Source organism: Lissotriton helveticus, chromosome 4_1 (assembly GCF_964261635.1).
Source record: "Lissotriton helveticus chromosome 4_1, aLisHel1.1, whole genome shotgun sequence".
Classification (NCBI taxonomy): Eukaryota; Metazoa; Chordata; class Amphibia; order Caudata; family Salamandridae; genus Lissotriton; species Lissotriton helveticus.
In genome coordinates, this window is record NC_136063.1 from 1,256,478,840 (window position 1) to 1,256,495,395 (window position 16,556).

At 49.4% G+C, this 16,556-nt stretch overlaps 1 protein-coding gene across 1 annotated transcript in view; it reads right to left on the reverse strand.

The window, feature by feature from the left end:
- The window catches only part of DIPK1C (divergent protein kinase domain 1C), a 402,368-nt gene extending 389,149 nt beyond the window's left edge, over window positions 1-13,219 (reverse strand). The window contains exon 1 of the mRNA XM_078687817.1: window positions 11,909-13,219. Coding sequence (XP_078543943.1) covers window positions 11,909-12,088 — 180 coding nt within the window. The 5' untranslated portion in view covers window positions 12,089-13,219. The remainder of the gene's footprint in view (window positions 1-11,908) is intronic.
- Between the last annotated feature and the right edge of the window lie 3,337 nt (window positions 13,220-16,556).

Genomic DNA, 16,556 nt, shown 5'->3' on the forward strand with positions numbered 1-16,556 from the left:
ATAGAAACATACAGAGATTTTACCATTCTACAATTACCTAAAGTGCAAAAAAAGAACATTGCGATATATAACTCCTTTCTGCTTGTCACCACTCAACTAGAAAAGTAGAGCAGAAAAAGGAAAATCAAGATCTTATTTTCTTTATTGAAACTGCAGCTTTAATTATGTTCCATGTTCAGCCTTTCCCCTTGCCTGCTGGCTCTGGTAGCAGTTGTTTTGATGTCTGAACTCAACGGTAATAAGTTATCACAGTTGAGCAGCTAGTCGTTTCTTTATTACAGGGACTAGAGAAGTCACACAGTGCATGTAATAAGGAAATTAGAGACATGCTTTTATACAAAGATTTCAGGCTCCCATGTATTTTAATGGGAATAAGAACAATATTAATAAAAAATAATGTTTTCATCTCTTCCTGTCGTGCGGCTTCGTAGCGTTTTACACGCTACTTTTGTTTGTGCTGCAGCTGCATTGTTCTGACTACTGGAGCGGTGAGCCTGAGTGTCAGGTCACCCATTAAAGACCCGTCCTGAAGAGCGACTTGTCCCATTCATTGCAAGACTGCCCCCTGGTGGACTAGATACACAAGGGCTGCCTGTGCTGACACATCTCAGTCGATTCATTCGTCATACCACTGGCTACGGTGCCAGGACCTTGCGCGAAGTGGGGCAGAACTGTCCGCGTTTCTAGAGGACTTTCTGTCATGTGTGCCGAATATTTGAAGATTAGAAGCAGTCTGCTGGTTAACTGGATCGAACGTTCTGCCCGGCTCAGAACGAGCTTCACATTTTTATTGTAGAAGCAGAAAACATGTATAGCGTGTCTACTGTCCTGGTGAATTTGTGGCTGTCTCTCGCCTCGCAGTGAGCGCGGAGGAGGTCTCCTGCAGCATCCGTTGCCCTGTGTTTCAACCACGGCCTCCTGACCCCGCCCACGGCAAAGTAGTGACCGGGGCTGTCCCAGCTGCTGCCAGGTGATCTCGGAGGGAGATTGGAGAAGCGAGGTGTGAGACCCCGTGAGCAGAGACAGGGGCAAGGATGTGTCCCAACGGCTAGAGTGCTCGATCTCCAAACTGGGGAACCAAGTTCAATTCTCGGCGCTCAACATCCTGTGATTCTGGGCAAATCGTGTATTCTTCCCTTGCTATATTAAATTTAAAAAAAAAACTCAAAGCACACCTATCACACACAAAACAAGCATTGGAAATGCAATAGGTCTCGCAGCATTAGAGTTAGTGCTTTTAGAATTGTTTATGGGTTTTTGTGTAAATCTTTAGCATTTTTGTTTCCTGTAGCAAATGCTAAAGAATAAAAAAAAAAAGCCATAAACATTTCTAAAAGCTCTAACTCAAATGCTCCGAGACCTATTGCACTGTGTGAGGGTGAGGGGTTGAGGGTGAGTGAGGGTGAGTGAGGGTGAGGGTGGGTGAGGGTGAGTGAGGGTGAGTGAGGGGTTGAGGGTGAGTGAGGGTGAGGGGTTGAGGGTGAGTGAGAGCGAGGGTGAGTGAGGGTGAGTGAGGGTGAGTGAGAGTGAGAGTGAGGGTGAGGGTGAGAGTGAGTGAGGGTGAGGGTGAGTGAGGGTGAGGGTGAGTGAGGGTGAGGGTGAGGGTGGGTGAGGGTGAGTGAGGGTGAGGGTGAGTGAGGGTGGGTGAGGGTGAGTGAGGGTGAGGGTGAGTGAGGGTGGGTGAGGGTGAGTGAGGGTGAGGGTGAGTGAGGGTGAGGGGTTGATGTTGAGGGGTTGAGGGTGAGAGGGTGAGTGAGGGGTTGAGGGTGAGTGAGGGTGAGGGTGAGTTAGGGTGAGGGGTTGAGGGTGAGTGAGGGTGAGGGGTTGAGGGTGACGTGAGAGGATAAACATGAGGGGCCCCTCCGCTCTACAATGTGAGCTCCCTTGGCCGGGGTCTGTGAGGCGAGGGGGAGGGGAGAGGATGAATTTGAGGGGCCCCTCCGCTCTATACTGGGAGCTCCCTTGGCTGGGGTCTGTGGGGCGAGGGGGACGTGAGAGGGTGAACATGCGCAGCGCCTCGATCACCTCTCCTGCATTAACAAAAGCTGCAAGAACGCGTGGAACCGGCTGCTGCAGCCTCCAGTGCTGACAGCACGCTACATAAATAAAGCATTAGCCGGTGAAAGTGAGAAAGGCCATACAAACGACGCGGCTGGAACACAAGCTCCTGAGAAGGCGGGAGATCGGGTTTCACCAGTGGGCCCAACGCGTTCCATGGGAGCTGCAATCAAACGTGGGAAGCATCGAGCCGAAGGGATAATGAACCTGGCAGCACACGAGCTGCGCGGCGACAGCGGCGGCGCTGGGACTCGAGAGGTGGAAAGTACGGGAGCGCCTTCTATTTAATAAACTTGAAATCTAAACTGAGGAATGGTAACGGCTGGTCACCGACGGGACAGCTGGGCCTGCTCAGGATAGGTGTCAGCTGTTTACTCGAAGCCGGGAACACTCCGACATATATAATAAACAAAGGGACAAAATCATTATCCGACAAGAAAGATGTGTCCGTTCTTAAAGTCGCCAAAGCATAACACCATTAATATTCTCACCGGAAGAGGTCGGGGTATCGAGCAATACTGCTGCTTGCTACCGCTAACATTTTGTTTGCTTTCTAGCGGCAGGCAGGCAGGGGAGGAGAGGAGGAGGGGGGAGGAGAGTAGGGGAGGACAAACGACGCGGCTGGAACACAAGCTCCTGAGAAGGCGGGAGATCGGGTTTCACCAGTGGGCCCAACGCGTTCCATGGGAGCTGCAATCAAACGTGGGAAGCATCGAGCCGAAGGGATAATGAACCTGGCAGCACACGAGCTGCGCGGCGACAGCGGCGGCGCTGGGACTCGAGAGGTGGAAAGTACGGGAGCGCCTTCTATTTAATAAACTTGAAATCTAAACTGAGGAATGGTAACGGCTGGTCACCGACGGGACAGCTGGGCCTGCTCAGGATAGGTGTCAGCTGTTTACTCGAAGCCGGGAACACTCCGACATATATAATAAACAAAGGGACAAAATCATTATCCGACAAGAAAGATGTGTCCGTTCTTAAAGTCGCCAAAGCATAACACCATTAATATTCTCACCGGAAGAGGTCGGGGTATCGAGCAATACTGCTGCTTGCTACCGCTAACATTTTGTTTGCTTTCTAGCGGCAGGCAGGCAGGGGAGGAGAGGAGGAGGGGGGAGGAGAGTAGGGGAGGCACGGCCTAGCGGCCGTGCAATCAAGTAGTGAGGGGGCGGAGCTGGGGGAGGCTGTGGAAGAGAGTAGGCAAGGCGACACGGCGGGAGGGGGCGGAGCGGGTAAACAAAGACGGACATGCACGCGCCCGTGACTTTTAAGGTCAATGCGCATGCGCATAAGCTTAATGCGCATGCGCATTGACCTTAAAAGTCACGGGCACTGCAAGGAATCGCCACGATTCCTTGCAGTGTGGATAAAGAGTGGATAACTCGCAATACTCTCGCCTTGCTCGATGCGCATGCGCATCGACAGGCGAGACCTAAAACTGACTGTCACTAGTACGGAGAAACTGTAATGGCCACACGGGCTCAGTTCAATGCAGGGGCAGCAGAGCAGCTGCGATGGCGTGCCAAAAAAAGAAAAGCAAGGTGCAACATAAACCACTCAAACATAGAAAAGATGAACACATTATTCTCGTGCTGTGTATGAGAAGAAATGTTGTTGGCATTCTGGCAGCAAAGGAGCCTTCTTGTCACCCCATCTTCAAAGACTGCCACACTGAAATGTTAAACTGTAATGTACTATTTTGATAGAAAAATCTTAGATTTCACAATTTTAAATAAAACCCGGTCAACGTCACTTAGCGCGTTAGGCCAATGTGCTGGAAGTATTTAACTTTTCATATAGCCTCTTCTCTTTTACTAGTTATTGCACTTGTAGTGGACGCAAAATGTGAGCAAATGGAAGTGAGGTATCATAGTACACCAGTTAAGTGTTCCGTATAGTTAGCATACTTTATTCTTTATATATATATTTTTTCCTCTAAATACAATTATGGTACCCACTTTATAAATAGTTTAATCACTGTAGCATTTTGTTACACAGCACCTATTACAACAATCTTAATAGTGTTGTGAGCACTGTCAAATGTCTTAGATCACACTAAGCATTCGCTAATTACACTGCGAGACAGGAGCTTTCGCGGTCTGGCCCAAAACACACTTTAAGAGAATCTTGTTTTTACAAACCAACGTCTCAGGTGGGTTTGTTTGTAAAGAGAATTCTGACTGCGAGATACTGCAATGCAGCAATAGCAGCTATGCTTGGGGGTGTAGTCTTGCACTAATGCCTCCGTGCCACGCGTATGAAAGGAGACTGCAATCGCTGACAATGCCAAATACCTACTAGAGGTCTTTCTTTCTTCATAACAGACTCACATACGCAGTGATTGCTATGACTCAGACCGCGCGCTCCCAAATGCGTCTTCTGTGGGGAGTTCACTAGTTCCTCTCTGTACCAGTGACGTAGAATGGAGGGGGCGAGTTTTTGGGGGGCAGCCTCCACCCCCCCCCCTTACCTGCGGCCGTCGCAGGGCGGCCGCTGAGGAAATCGCCAGCACGCATCCCTCCACCACCAGGGGCGGCTCTAGGCTCATGGCAGCCCTGGACAGGGAGCGTAGGTAGGGGGCCCCGGAAGAGGGTGTTTGGATGGGGCGGAGCGCGGAGGCCAGTGAAGAGGTGGGGGTCAGGGTGTTTGGAAGTGGAACAGAGCCGGAGGCCGCCAAATCCCTGCCAGGGGCCGCCACACAAATATGTATCCATCCTCAGAGGATTATTATATTAAGGATATATATTGGCGTGGTGGCCCCTGGGGTTTGGTGGCCCTGTGCAGGTGCACAGCTTGCACATGCCTAATCCACCCCTGCCACCACCCCCAAGTACTTACACACAGCCGCGGGGCGGCAAATGCAGGGGCCACCACGGGCGGGCATATGTCTAGCTACGCAATTGTCATGAGCTCAAGACTTTAGTCCAATCCCTGGTGTTGTCAATGATCGACTATGGCAACTCTGTCTTGACCGGACTTTCTAAAATATACCCAGACTCCACCCCGAGGGCTGTGGTTCTTGCTGCAGCATGTTTTGTCTCTGGAATTAGAATATACATCTCAAAAGTGCTACAGACCCTTTAGTGGCAATCCATAGAAGCCGGGCGATCCCCACAGGACGGCATGCATCACCCATAGTCAGTTTCATTGCAGAGAAACTGTAAAGACCTGCTGGGTTCAGGCACCGAAACACTGCTATTAGACCTTCCAACGTTCAAAATTCAATATACAGTGGCGCGACCCCTCCTGAAGGCACTACCAGAGTTTGGAATCTCACGTCCTCAGGCTTATGAACCACTACCTCTCTATCCGTCTTCAAGTACGAACTGAAACCTCTTCAATTTCAGACATATTGCGTGAGCGCCTACATAATTTCTGCTATCTGATAACCATCCACCCTTGTTGCATCCTTTCTTTCCTCTCTCCCTCTATATTTTAGCGAATCTTCTCATGCCGGCTTCCTTCTCCCCCCTTCTTTTCTCTTACTCATCTATTTATCTTGTCCCTGTTTTGCATAGCCTGCACCTCACCTTATGATTGAGTTCTTCTCCTTAGGTTTGCATCACACATGGCCCCTCCGCTGGTCAAACCAATAGGCTTATCCTGATTCTCTTGCTACCTAATGTGATGTTCTGTAATCAGCTCTTCGCCGCATGATAAAATCCCTTCTTGCTTCTTTTGTTATGTTATTCTTGACTTGCGTGTACAGTGTCTCTTTATTCTGCCTATGCTAATGTATTTGTTAATATCTATTGTTTTGTGAAGCACTATAATGCCTCCAGGCTATGCTCATGTCATATAAAACAGCTTAAATTGATAAATAAATAAAACCTTGGCGGGCACATTTCAGGACATAGAGGCTCAGATCTGGTAGTCACTGTGCAATTTCTTACATTCTTTACTTATCCTGAAATGTTACTAAATAGACATAAAATTGTAAGAGGTGCTCCTAAATTCAGGTCCAATAGTAATTTTCTGCTCTGAATAGTTTTCAAGGCCAGGATTCAGTCCAACCAGTGAGGATTCTTTGGAGCCACGCTGCACCAGGAAATGGAGAGAATGTGATCAGACAGATCTGTCTGTAGAGGGATGAGGCTCCTCGTGCAGGAGTAGTCCCTTCTCTACTTCAGTGCATTGGGCAACGTCATTCTGAGGTCAAGTGATGCACCCAGAACCTTTATCATGGAGAACTACAATTGACTAAAATTCACGGCTGTTCTTTACAGGCAGGCACATTACAATATGAGGTCGGCTGTCTCCTTGTCATCATGCAAGGGGCCCAGTAAAGCTGCTCAGGAGCACTTAATGACGGATACAGATTGTTCTGAGGGACTTTTTCAGGTTGATTACATTCAATTATTTCAGTGGCGGCTCCTCCGCTATGGCGGTAGAGCGTCACCCCACTACTTACTCGCAGTGCGAGAAGCATTTATGTTTCCTTTGCGAGCGGGCTTGTGGGCAGGGCAGCTCTGCCAACTGGGCAGGGGAGGAGTAGTTTGCCCACTCCTAAGTGCGCAATGACTGTTTGATCGGCCCTCTCGGGCCGTCCAAACCAGTAATGCGCACTTTCTCCTCCAGGCAGACTGCATTACAGCCTGCATGGAGAACATGCCCATTCCTCCAGTGCCTGGCTGAGCACCGTGTCACGGCGCTCAGATCAATCACAATGCTGAATTGCAGCATTGTGATTGGCCTAGGAGAGGGAGCCTGGCTGCCTGCTTCCTGTTCCTGGGGTTGGAGACAGGAGAGCAGGAGCATAGAAGACGCGGGACCCGGCCTCAAGGTAAGTTATTATTATTTGTATATGCTCCATTCCGCACGACCACCCCCACGCCTGCCCCACTCCCAACGCAGGAGACATGCCGGTCCCAACTGAAATATTTTGAGGGCAGGCTCCCAGTTTCAGTACTTTAACTTTAAATCGTGGAATTCGTTTTTAAAATATGTGTAATCGTTTTGTGTGCTTGTACTTTTTCTAGTGCTAAAAAATAGGTACTCTTGTGATTGGCCCCTAAATACTTACATCCTACCGAAGAGTATCGGTACTGTGCCATTTAAAACATGTTAGGCCTCTAGGGCAATGCCATAGCTGTCCCATTAAAAGTATGGCAGCCCTGAAAAGAAGTGCTTGTACCACACAATGCAGGTGTAGAAGATATCAAAGGATTTGCTGGTACTGCCCATTGCAATTATAGCAGAACTGCAATGAAGCGCTGGCACTGCCCATTGCAGGGATAGCAGACCTCCCAAAATGTGCTAATGTTGCCCAATAAAAATAAAGGAGACTCTCTAACAAGCTCTGGTAAAGCCCATTGCCAGAATAGCAAACATTCTTTCTATGAAGAGATGGTACTGCCCATTAAAAAGAGAGCAAACCTCCGACGAAAGGCTAGTACCGCCCACTGCAAGTAAAGCAAAGCAGACCTAAGAAGGAGTAGTGCGGCTCTTTGCAAGTACAGCAGATCTGCTCAGAAGCGCTTGTATGCCCACTGCAAGTGTAGCAGCCTGTTACAAGTAGAGCGCAAATGCTAAACGCTTGTGCTCATCATTGCAATTATAGCAGAACTCATATGAAGCACCAGTACTGCCCTTGCAGGTATGGCAGACCTCCTAAGATTGGCTGTTTACTGTTTTTAGAAGTTAGTAGGCCTCCTAAGAGGTACTGGCACTGTACAGTGCAAGTATTGCAGACCTGCTCTGAAGCACAGGTACAGCCCATTACAAGCATAGCAGACCTCCTAAGAAACTCTCATACTGCCCATTTCAAGTAGAGCAGACCTCCTAAAAAACCCTGCAATGGATCATTGCATGGACACTAGACCTCCTAAGAAGCCCTGGTATGGACCATTGCAGGGACACCACTACCTAAGAAGCCCTGATATGGACCATTGCAAGGGCTCAAGACCACCTAAGAAGCGCTGGTATGGCCCATTGCAAGTAAAGCAGACCTCCTAGGAAGCCCAGGTATGGCCCATTGCAGGGACACCACCACCTAAGAAACGCTGGTATGGCCCATTGCAAGTATAGCAGACCTCCTAGGAAGCCTTGGTATTGACCACTTCAAGTATAGCAGACCACCTAAGAAGCCCTGGTATGGCCCATTAAAGTACAGCAGACCACCTAGGAAGCTGTGGTATGGACCATTGCAGGGACATCAGACCTCCTAAGAAGTCCTGGTATGGACCATTGCAGGGACAGAAGACCAGCTAAGAAGCGATGGTATGGCCCATTGCAAGTAAAGCAGACCTCCTAGGAAGCCTTGGTATGGACCACTTCAAGTAGAGCAGACCTCCTAAGAAGCCCTGGTGTGGACCATTGCAAGTATAGCAGACCTCCTAGGAAGCCTTGGTATGGCCCATTGCAAGTATAGCAGACCTCCTAGGAAGCCTTGGTATGGACCACTTCAAATAGAGCAGACCTCCTAGGAAGCCCTGGCATGGCCTATTGCAAGTAGAGCAGACCTCCTAAGAAGCCTTGGTCTGGCCCATTTCATTTAGAGCAGACCTCCTAGGAAGCCTTGGTATGGCCCATTTCAAGTAGAGCAGACCTCCTAAGAAGCCTTGGTATGGACCACTTCAAGTAGAGCACACCTCCTAAGAAGCCTTGGTATGGCCCATTTCAAGTAGAGCAGACCTCCTAGGAAGCCTTGGTATGGCCCATTTCAAGTAGAGCAGACCTCCTAAGAAGCCTTGGTATGGACCACTTCAAATAGAGCAGACCTCCTAAGAAGCCTTGGTATGGCCCATTTCAAGTAGAGCAGACCTCCTTGGAAGCCTTGGTGTGGCCCATTTCAAGTAGAGCAGACCTCCTAAGAAGCCCTGGTATGGCCTATGGCAGGGACACCAGACCACCTAAGAAGCCCTGGTATGGCCCATTGCAAGTATAACAGACCTCATAGGAAGCCTTGGTATGGCCCATTTCAAGTAGAGCAGACCTCCTAAGAAGCCCTGGTATGGACCATTGCAAGTATAGCAGACCTCCTAAGAAGCCCTGGTATGGACCATTGCAAGTTGGAGCAGACCTCCTAGGAAGCCTTGGTATGGACCACTTCAAGTAGAGCAGACCTCCTAGGAAGCCCTGGCGTGGCCTATTGCAAGTAGAGTAGACCTCCTAAGAAGCCTTGGTATGGCCCATTTCAAGTAGTGCAGACCTCCTAGGAAGCCTTGGTATGGCCCATTGCAAGTAGAGCAGACCTCCTAAGAAGCCTTGGTATGGCCCATTTCAAGTAGAGCAGACCTCCTAAAAAGCCTTGGTATGGCCCATTTCAAGTAGAGCAGACCTCCTAGGAAGCCTTGGTATGGCGCATTTCAAGTAGAGCAGACCTCCTAAAAAGCCTTGGTATGGCCCATTTCAAGTAGAGCAGACCTCCTAAGAAGCCCTGGTATGGCCTATTGCAGGGACACCAGACCACCTAAGAAGCACTGGTAGGGCCAACTGCAAGTAACAAGTGTTGGTAATGCCCATTGCAAGCATAGCAGACCTGCTATGAAGTGCTTTACTGGCCACTGGCAGTATAGCAGACCTCCTACAATGCACCGGTGATGCCTATTGCAGTTAAAGTAGACTGACAACGAAGTGCTTGTACTGCCCATTGCAGTTATAGCAGATCTCCTAAAATTAGCTGATACTGTCCCCTGCAAGTAAAGAAGACTGGTTATGAGACACTGGCACTGCCCATTGCAGGCGAGCAGACATCAAAAAATATACTGACACTGCCCATTGTAACTACAGTAGACCTCCTCTTGTCTTCTTCCAGCCTTTTCTGAGAACTGGGGCAAAGGTATTTTCCCCACTAACAAAGCAAGCGCAGATGATCAGTCTCTCAGCCTCCCGAGGACACAGGGGTTTTAGAGGAGCACAAGAGATGGCGAGGAGAAAAATGAATCAAACACGAAGGTCACTTAAGGATGGATACTGCCCAAATACAAGTGCAGCAGACCTCCTACGAGCGCTCAAACTGTCCCACTTAGAGCAAAGCAGCCCCAGTGAGAACTACTGCTACTGCCTGATGCTGGAATGACCAGCATCCATCCAAGAAGTGCCAGTACTGTCCCATTAAATCATCACTACCCTGCTTTGAATACAGCTCCGATAAGAAGAGCTTACCCTTTCTAAAAAGAATATTGACGCTCCGTAGAGATTTAATGATCTGTAGCATTGAAGTGAGGTAGCAGTAGTCCACTGTCATAGGCGCCTGGTTATAAGGGTGTGCGGGGCTTGGCTCCAGCCTATCATTTATGATAAGACCTGGGTCAGGACTTTCCACATTTCTTACAGGCTAAATGTATGCGAGGCTCGTGTATTGCCAGGCACCCACTTTATAAAGACAAGTCACAAGGGATCAGCATTTTTAAAGGGACTAAGGTGGGTTGCCAGACATATAAGGCTGCAATTCAAAGCCATCTTTTATCTCTTATACCTTAGCACCTAAGCATTAAAACATTCTGAACATAACATTTCCTTTACGTGTTGACGAACCTGCCCTTTATAAATACACCAAGCAAGTGTAGCCCCTGTGTTAAAATGTCATTTTGACCTACTTATAAGGTCATCTCTTCAAAACGTGGAAAATATGTATGTGATTTATGTATGTAAAATAAATGTTCTTTTCAAATTTCCACTCATAGTGTACAAACAGTCGGGAAGCCTATTTGTGCCACCAATAAAAATAAAATATGATCATAAACCTCTTAAATTTCAGAATTTGGTTTATAAATGAAAACGTGGACTGCATATTGTGGTTGGTGCTACACAAAATGAACAAATACTGCATAAATCTTGTTCCATTTTAAGGTTTTCTCCATGGACCATCATGTATCTGAGTAATCCTGCATCCTGCTGGGTACACCCATCATCTCTCATATGAAGCTGGCTCCAACAATAACCTTCTGATCTTGGCTCCAATTGAAGTATTAGTGTGTTAGCAACATGTTGCGTGGTTGGAATACATTTTTCCCTGGCAGCCTATTAGCTTGTCACCATGACTTATTCACTCCACCCTCTTCCTTGCTGCAGCGGCAAATGTTGGTGAGTTTGTGCAGTGGTGCTGGAACTATTTTCAGAGTGTGGGGTGCTGCCAACAATGTGACATCACTGAAGTCATTGGGATTGTGAAAAATCCAAGTGTCACACAAAGAACAAGGGTAGCAAATGAGCCACACCCATTTTGAAGGAGAGTGGTAAGGGGATGGTACGTATCGGGTAAGGCATTTTGGAACATACTGTGCAAATATATTACTAAATGATGGTGTGGTATCACACTGTTATTTACAGACAACACATTTTTCATTGAAATTGCCAGAAAAGTTCGTACCGGCATAGAGTTTTACTGCTAAAACTATATAGAGGACAAACAATAACGTGTGGAATTTGGGTTTCGATGAATAGTTGTCATTTGCACACCACCAAGTAAAGTGCCTTGACTAGTTGTGATCCTATCAAAATCTTTGCTCCCATCACACAAAAAATATGCTTCCTTTGTGCTTTCCTACCAGCTGATATATTTTAACACATTTGTACAGTTCATTTATAGATATTTAAATCTTGTGGGTGTAATAAAAAAAATCTAACTTTGAAGTTAGAGAAAGAAAAGTAAACACCAATCGCCATATCAAAAAATAATTTAAAAAAAACTTGGGCAGCAATTTGTCAGAAGTCATAGCCTGCCATAGGACCTCCGTTTTGGAACCCACAGCAAATGTGATAACATAAAAATGTAAAGGTATCTGTATTGCTCATTCACCTTCTGAAGTCTAATATAGCAATTTTGGGGAAGCTTCAGCCCACCAACGCCCACCCCTTCATGCGCCTTTGAGTTTATGTATGTATGTATGTGCGCGCGCCTTACCAGGCGGCCCAGGATCCTCCGGCTCTCGGCGTCGGTGCAGCGCTCGGAGAAGACGCCCCTGTGCACCAGGAGGAAGGTGCTCACCAGCACCCAGGCGGCCGCCCAGCAGAGCAGGAAGAGGAGCGCGCCGCGCCGGCACCCCCGCAGCTGCAGCCTCCTCAGCAGCGCCGGGGGTCTCATGGTGACACCTGAGGGGGAGGAGCCGGGGACCCATCCAGCTCTAGGGGGCCACTGTCCCGGGGAAGGAAGCGGGCATCCGGCAGGGACGAAGCACCTGTGGGAGCAGAGCCAGGGCGCGAGGGGTCAGTGACGCCGGTTGCAGGTGCTCGCGCGGCATGCCTCCTCCCGCACGTGGACTGATGCTGCAGCTGCGGTGGGACCGGTGTCCTCTGCCGCCGTCCACGACTCGCCTGCTGCTACCGAATTCCCCCCTCACTTATGCTGTCAGGACATGGCTGGGGGTGCTGCCGCTCCGCCTCACGCCCGCGCGGCTGCTGCCTCTTCCAGGCAGCCCTGGACCCGCTATCCCGCCCTCGTGCAGCGCCCGGCGCTTTTGCACCGAACTGAAGAGGCATTGAGAGTTAAGCCTCGTAGTTCCGCCCTCTTCGGTGCGCTCTGAACTCAGCCTCCCCGTCGCCAGGCAGCCCGCATTCCACTCCCCGCCACCCCCTTTTGTAAATCTACGCACGGGCAAGAGAGGGGGTTTGAGTCCCAGATTCGACCTTTTGTCTTGGAGTTGACTGCCCTACTGCAGTTTTGGGGACATTATCTGTCAATGGTACAGCGGGTGCAGTGGCACCGGGTCCCACGGTTGTGAGGGGTCCTCTGCACCATGGCCATGGCTGTTTATTATTAGTACTGTTGCTACCAACTCACAGGCTGCGGACTCGTGTTCCTGATTTGCACCAGTGCCTACTATGGTACGCAGTGGGGCCCTCACTTTGACAAAACACGGATTTTGTGGGCGAGGTACATGGAGACAGATCACGTTTCAGTACACGATGAATCTTTGGCGCCAAGCCCATTTTAATGTCTGGAAGGCATAACACGAATGTGCGTCGTTTTGGTGAGGCGCATTTAGGTATCCGAGAGAAGTGGTGACAGGTGAAAGCTTATTCAGAGACAGCAAAATGTCTAAGGAGTCCTAAACTGACTGAAAAACACGTTCTGCAGGTGAACGAGACAAACTCTTGCCCTTCCACGCTACTATTCCTGCCAAGAGCATTGTGCAAGGCAAGAGCCCTAGGCTGATTATGGCGTGACGGCACGTGCCAAGGGTGCACCTCAGATCTATTTTCACAGGCAAAATAAAGGAATAGAAATCACTTTAATGACTATTTAATAATTAATGGTATTTTGTTCAACATTAGCACGAACCTGTCTGTTGTGGGTACTAAGGAGATTATATGTTCCCCACTAACAAAGCAAGTCTTTTTTTGTGAACTAAAGATCGCAGGGAGGGCTAGGCTCTCAGCCTCCCGAGGGTAGAGGGATCACAGGGGAGCGCAAGAGAGAGGGAGTAGAAGAAGGAATTGAACAAGAGGGCCACTCAGCCAGCCGTTGCGTTAAAAAAATGTTCTTTATTAATGGCTGTCGAACTCGCCTTTCTGTCTACCATGGTGATAGGCCACTCTGAATGTTCTGTGGTGAAGGCTCGAGGTTCATGACATGGTGCGCCTTTATTTCACGAGATTCTTGGCTTCTATTGGATGCCACTCAGTTAAGGTGGGTGCGTGATTTGTCGCTGCTCATTTGTGAGGAGTTTCATGGTTGGCGATATAGTGTGGTCTTTCCTCTCTAAGAATTAGAGGACCTTGAAACAAAATGGTTTGTCTCTCCTCTCGGTTGAGGCTCCCAAATGTTCCCATGATTCTTGGCCTTGTACTCATTGGAATCTGCTCCTAAGTTTCTGTTATTCGCATGCTGACTGATGGATTGAGTTGATGCATGATCGTCTGAAGCCGCTCAAGATGTGTAGTGGTTAAGAATATGGGGGTATGGATGGACTCCTCTCTCAGCTTTCAAGATCACACCAAAAAAGTTGCCGGCACTTGCTTTGGCCTCCTACGGGGTCTTAAGCCCCTTCTGAAGTTTTTTGATCCACTAACACGCACCGGGCCCAAAAGTTGTGAGAACTCCTCTAAACATATTATATTGCTATATGTGACTACTAAACAGGCAGTCACAAATGCAGTAACCTTTCAGTTAAAAGGGACTTGATTTGCTGGTGCATTAGGTGCAGGGGCACCGAGGCCAAAAACTCTAGGGACCCCACTAAACCTAGATTATTGCTCAGATTTAAAACTAAACAGGCAGTCACAAGTGCAGTTATCTTGCAGACAACAGGGTCATGATTTTAATGGTGCAGGGTGTGCAGTGGCACCGGGACCAAAAGCTCCAGGCACCCCACTAAACACTGATAATAATATATTTTACAACTAAACAGGCAGTCAAAAGTGCAGTTGTCCTACAGGCATTAGGGCTGTGGTTCCCAAACTGTGCGCTGCGGCGCTCTGGTGCGCCGTTATCAGGAGCCAGGGACGCCGCGCACGATGTGGGAAAGGAAGTGTGAAAGTCGCACTAAGAATGTGTCACTTTCGCCCCCCCCCGCCTCCGTGATGAATAGGTTGCTCTGCCCCTAGTCTCTGCCTTTCTGAAGCAGAGCATCACGGCGGCGGGGGGTGCACAAACAGCGCACACAGGACTCGGCTACAGACATAGCTGTGAGGCCCGCCTGCCAATGAAGATCCAGGCACTTCTTACTCAAAGGCAAAAGATGAAGCCCATAATCCCGCATTTTGGCGCCCGGCAGTTCTAACCATTAAAAAGGCAATCAACTCTTTCAGCTGCTGATGAGCTGTGAAAGAGATGCTGGTCAGTGGCAGAAAGGAAGGTGTTGCAGCATAGGAGGGGGTCATGCTCCTTGAGGAGTCACGAGCACCTTCGGTTATTTAGATGCAAATAGCATTGAAAGAGTAAATGAAACTAATTTTTTCATTTTTTTCCCCTCAATTTTTATATAGAGCAAACGCAACCCAAACATATTGGAGTGCTTTACATGAGCACCAATGACATTTCATAAGGACGTGTTCCTTTTTTAGATACGGAGAGAGTAAGTGATTTGCCCAGGAACACAGGATGTTGAGCCAAAACCAGAATCAAAACTGATTCCTCAGTTCCAAAGTGGGTAGCTCTGACCTCAAGCTCCATCTTCTCCCCTCCTCTACCCATGCTCAGGACCTGTCCAGGGAGTAAACTCTTAATATCTATGTCCTACATCTGTGGTTCCCAAAGTGTGCGCCGCGGCACCCTGGTGCGCAGTGGAGGGAAGCCAGGGGCGCCGCGCCGCTCTGCAGGATGTGGGTCTGAAAAAAATATATAATTATCCTCAAAATGTAGTGAAACTGCGAGCTGCTAATTTTGGTGCTGGGGAACCGGTTTCGACCCTCGACGTCAGCTCAGAATCCTGTATCATTCTGGGCAGATCACTTAATCTCCCAGCGCCTACAAAAACAGAAAACATGAATGTATCCTTGTGTAACGTGACTGGTGCTCTTAGGGTCGAGTTTGCGCTATATAAATCTGCAGCAAAAAAAATAATAATAATCCAGCCGACCAAAACACAGAAAAAGGGTAAAACTTTTCAACTGTCAAATGACATTCACGAACGTTCCTATTATGACGGCTTTTTCAAATTCATGTGCAACGTTGTACCAAGTCCATTATCAGGCAGAAAAATCACATTATTGATGACATATATTTTGGATTCTTTAAATGGTGAAATAATTTAATGATTGGGAGAGTTAGAGGGTGTTCGTGCGCTGCTTAATAAACCTGTGGCGGTATCCCAGTGTTCATCTGGGAGCACAGATACGCATAAAATGACTGTCTTTAACCTCCATTGGGTGGGTGGGTGCAGGGTCAGGGTCCTGGTGGAGAGCATTGGGTGGGTGCAGGATCAGGTCCTTGTGGAGAGCATTGGGTGGGTGGGTCAGGGGCCTGGTGGAGAGCGTTGGGGGGGTGGGTGCAGGGTGAGAGGCCTGGTGGGGAGCGTTGGGTGGGTGGGTGCAGGGTCAGGGTCCTGGTGGAGAGCGTTGGGTGGGTGGGTGCAGGGTTAGGGGCCTGGTGGAGAGCGTAGGTTGGGTGCAGGGTCAGGGGTCTGGTGGAGAGCATTGGGTGGGTGGGTCAGGGGCCTGGTGGAGAGCGTTGGGGGGGTGGGTGCAGGGTGAGAGGCCTGGTGGGGAGCGTTGGGTGGGTGGGTGCAGGGTCAGGGTCCTGGTGGAGAGCGTTGGGTGGGTGGGTGCAGGGTTAGGGGCCTGGTGGAGAGCGTAGGTTGGGTGCAGGGTCAGGGGTCTGGTGGAAAGCATTGGGTGGGTGCAGGGTGGGGGGCCTGGTGGAATGTATTGGGTGGGTGGGTGCAGGGTGGAGGGCCTGGTGGAGAGCGTTGGGTGGGTGCAGGCTCACGGGCCTGGTGGAGAGCGTTGGGTGGGTAGGTGTGGGGTCAGGGGCCTGGTGGAGAGCGTTGGGTGGGTGGGTGCATGGTGGGGGGCCTGGTGGAGAGCGTAGGGTGGGTGCAGGGTCAGGGGCCTGGTGGAGAGCGTTGGGTGGGTGGGTGCGGGGTCAGGGGCCTGGTGGAGAGCGTTGGGTG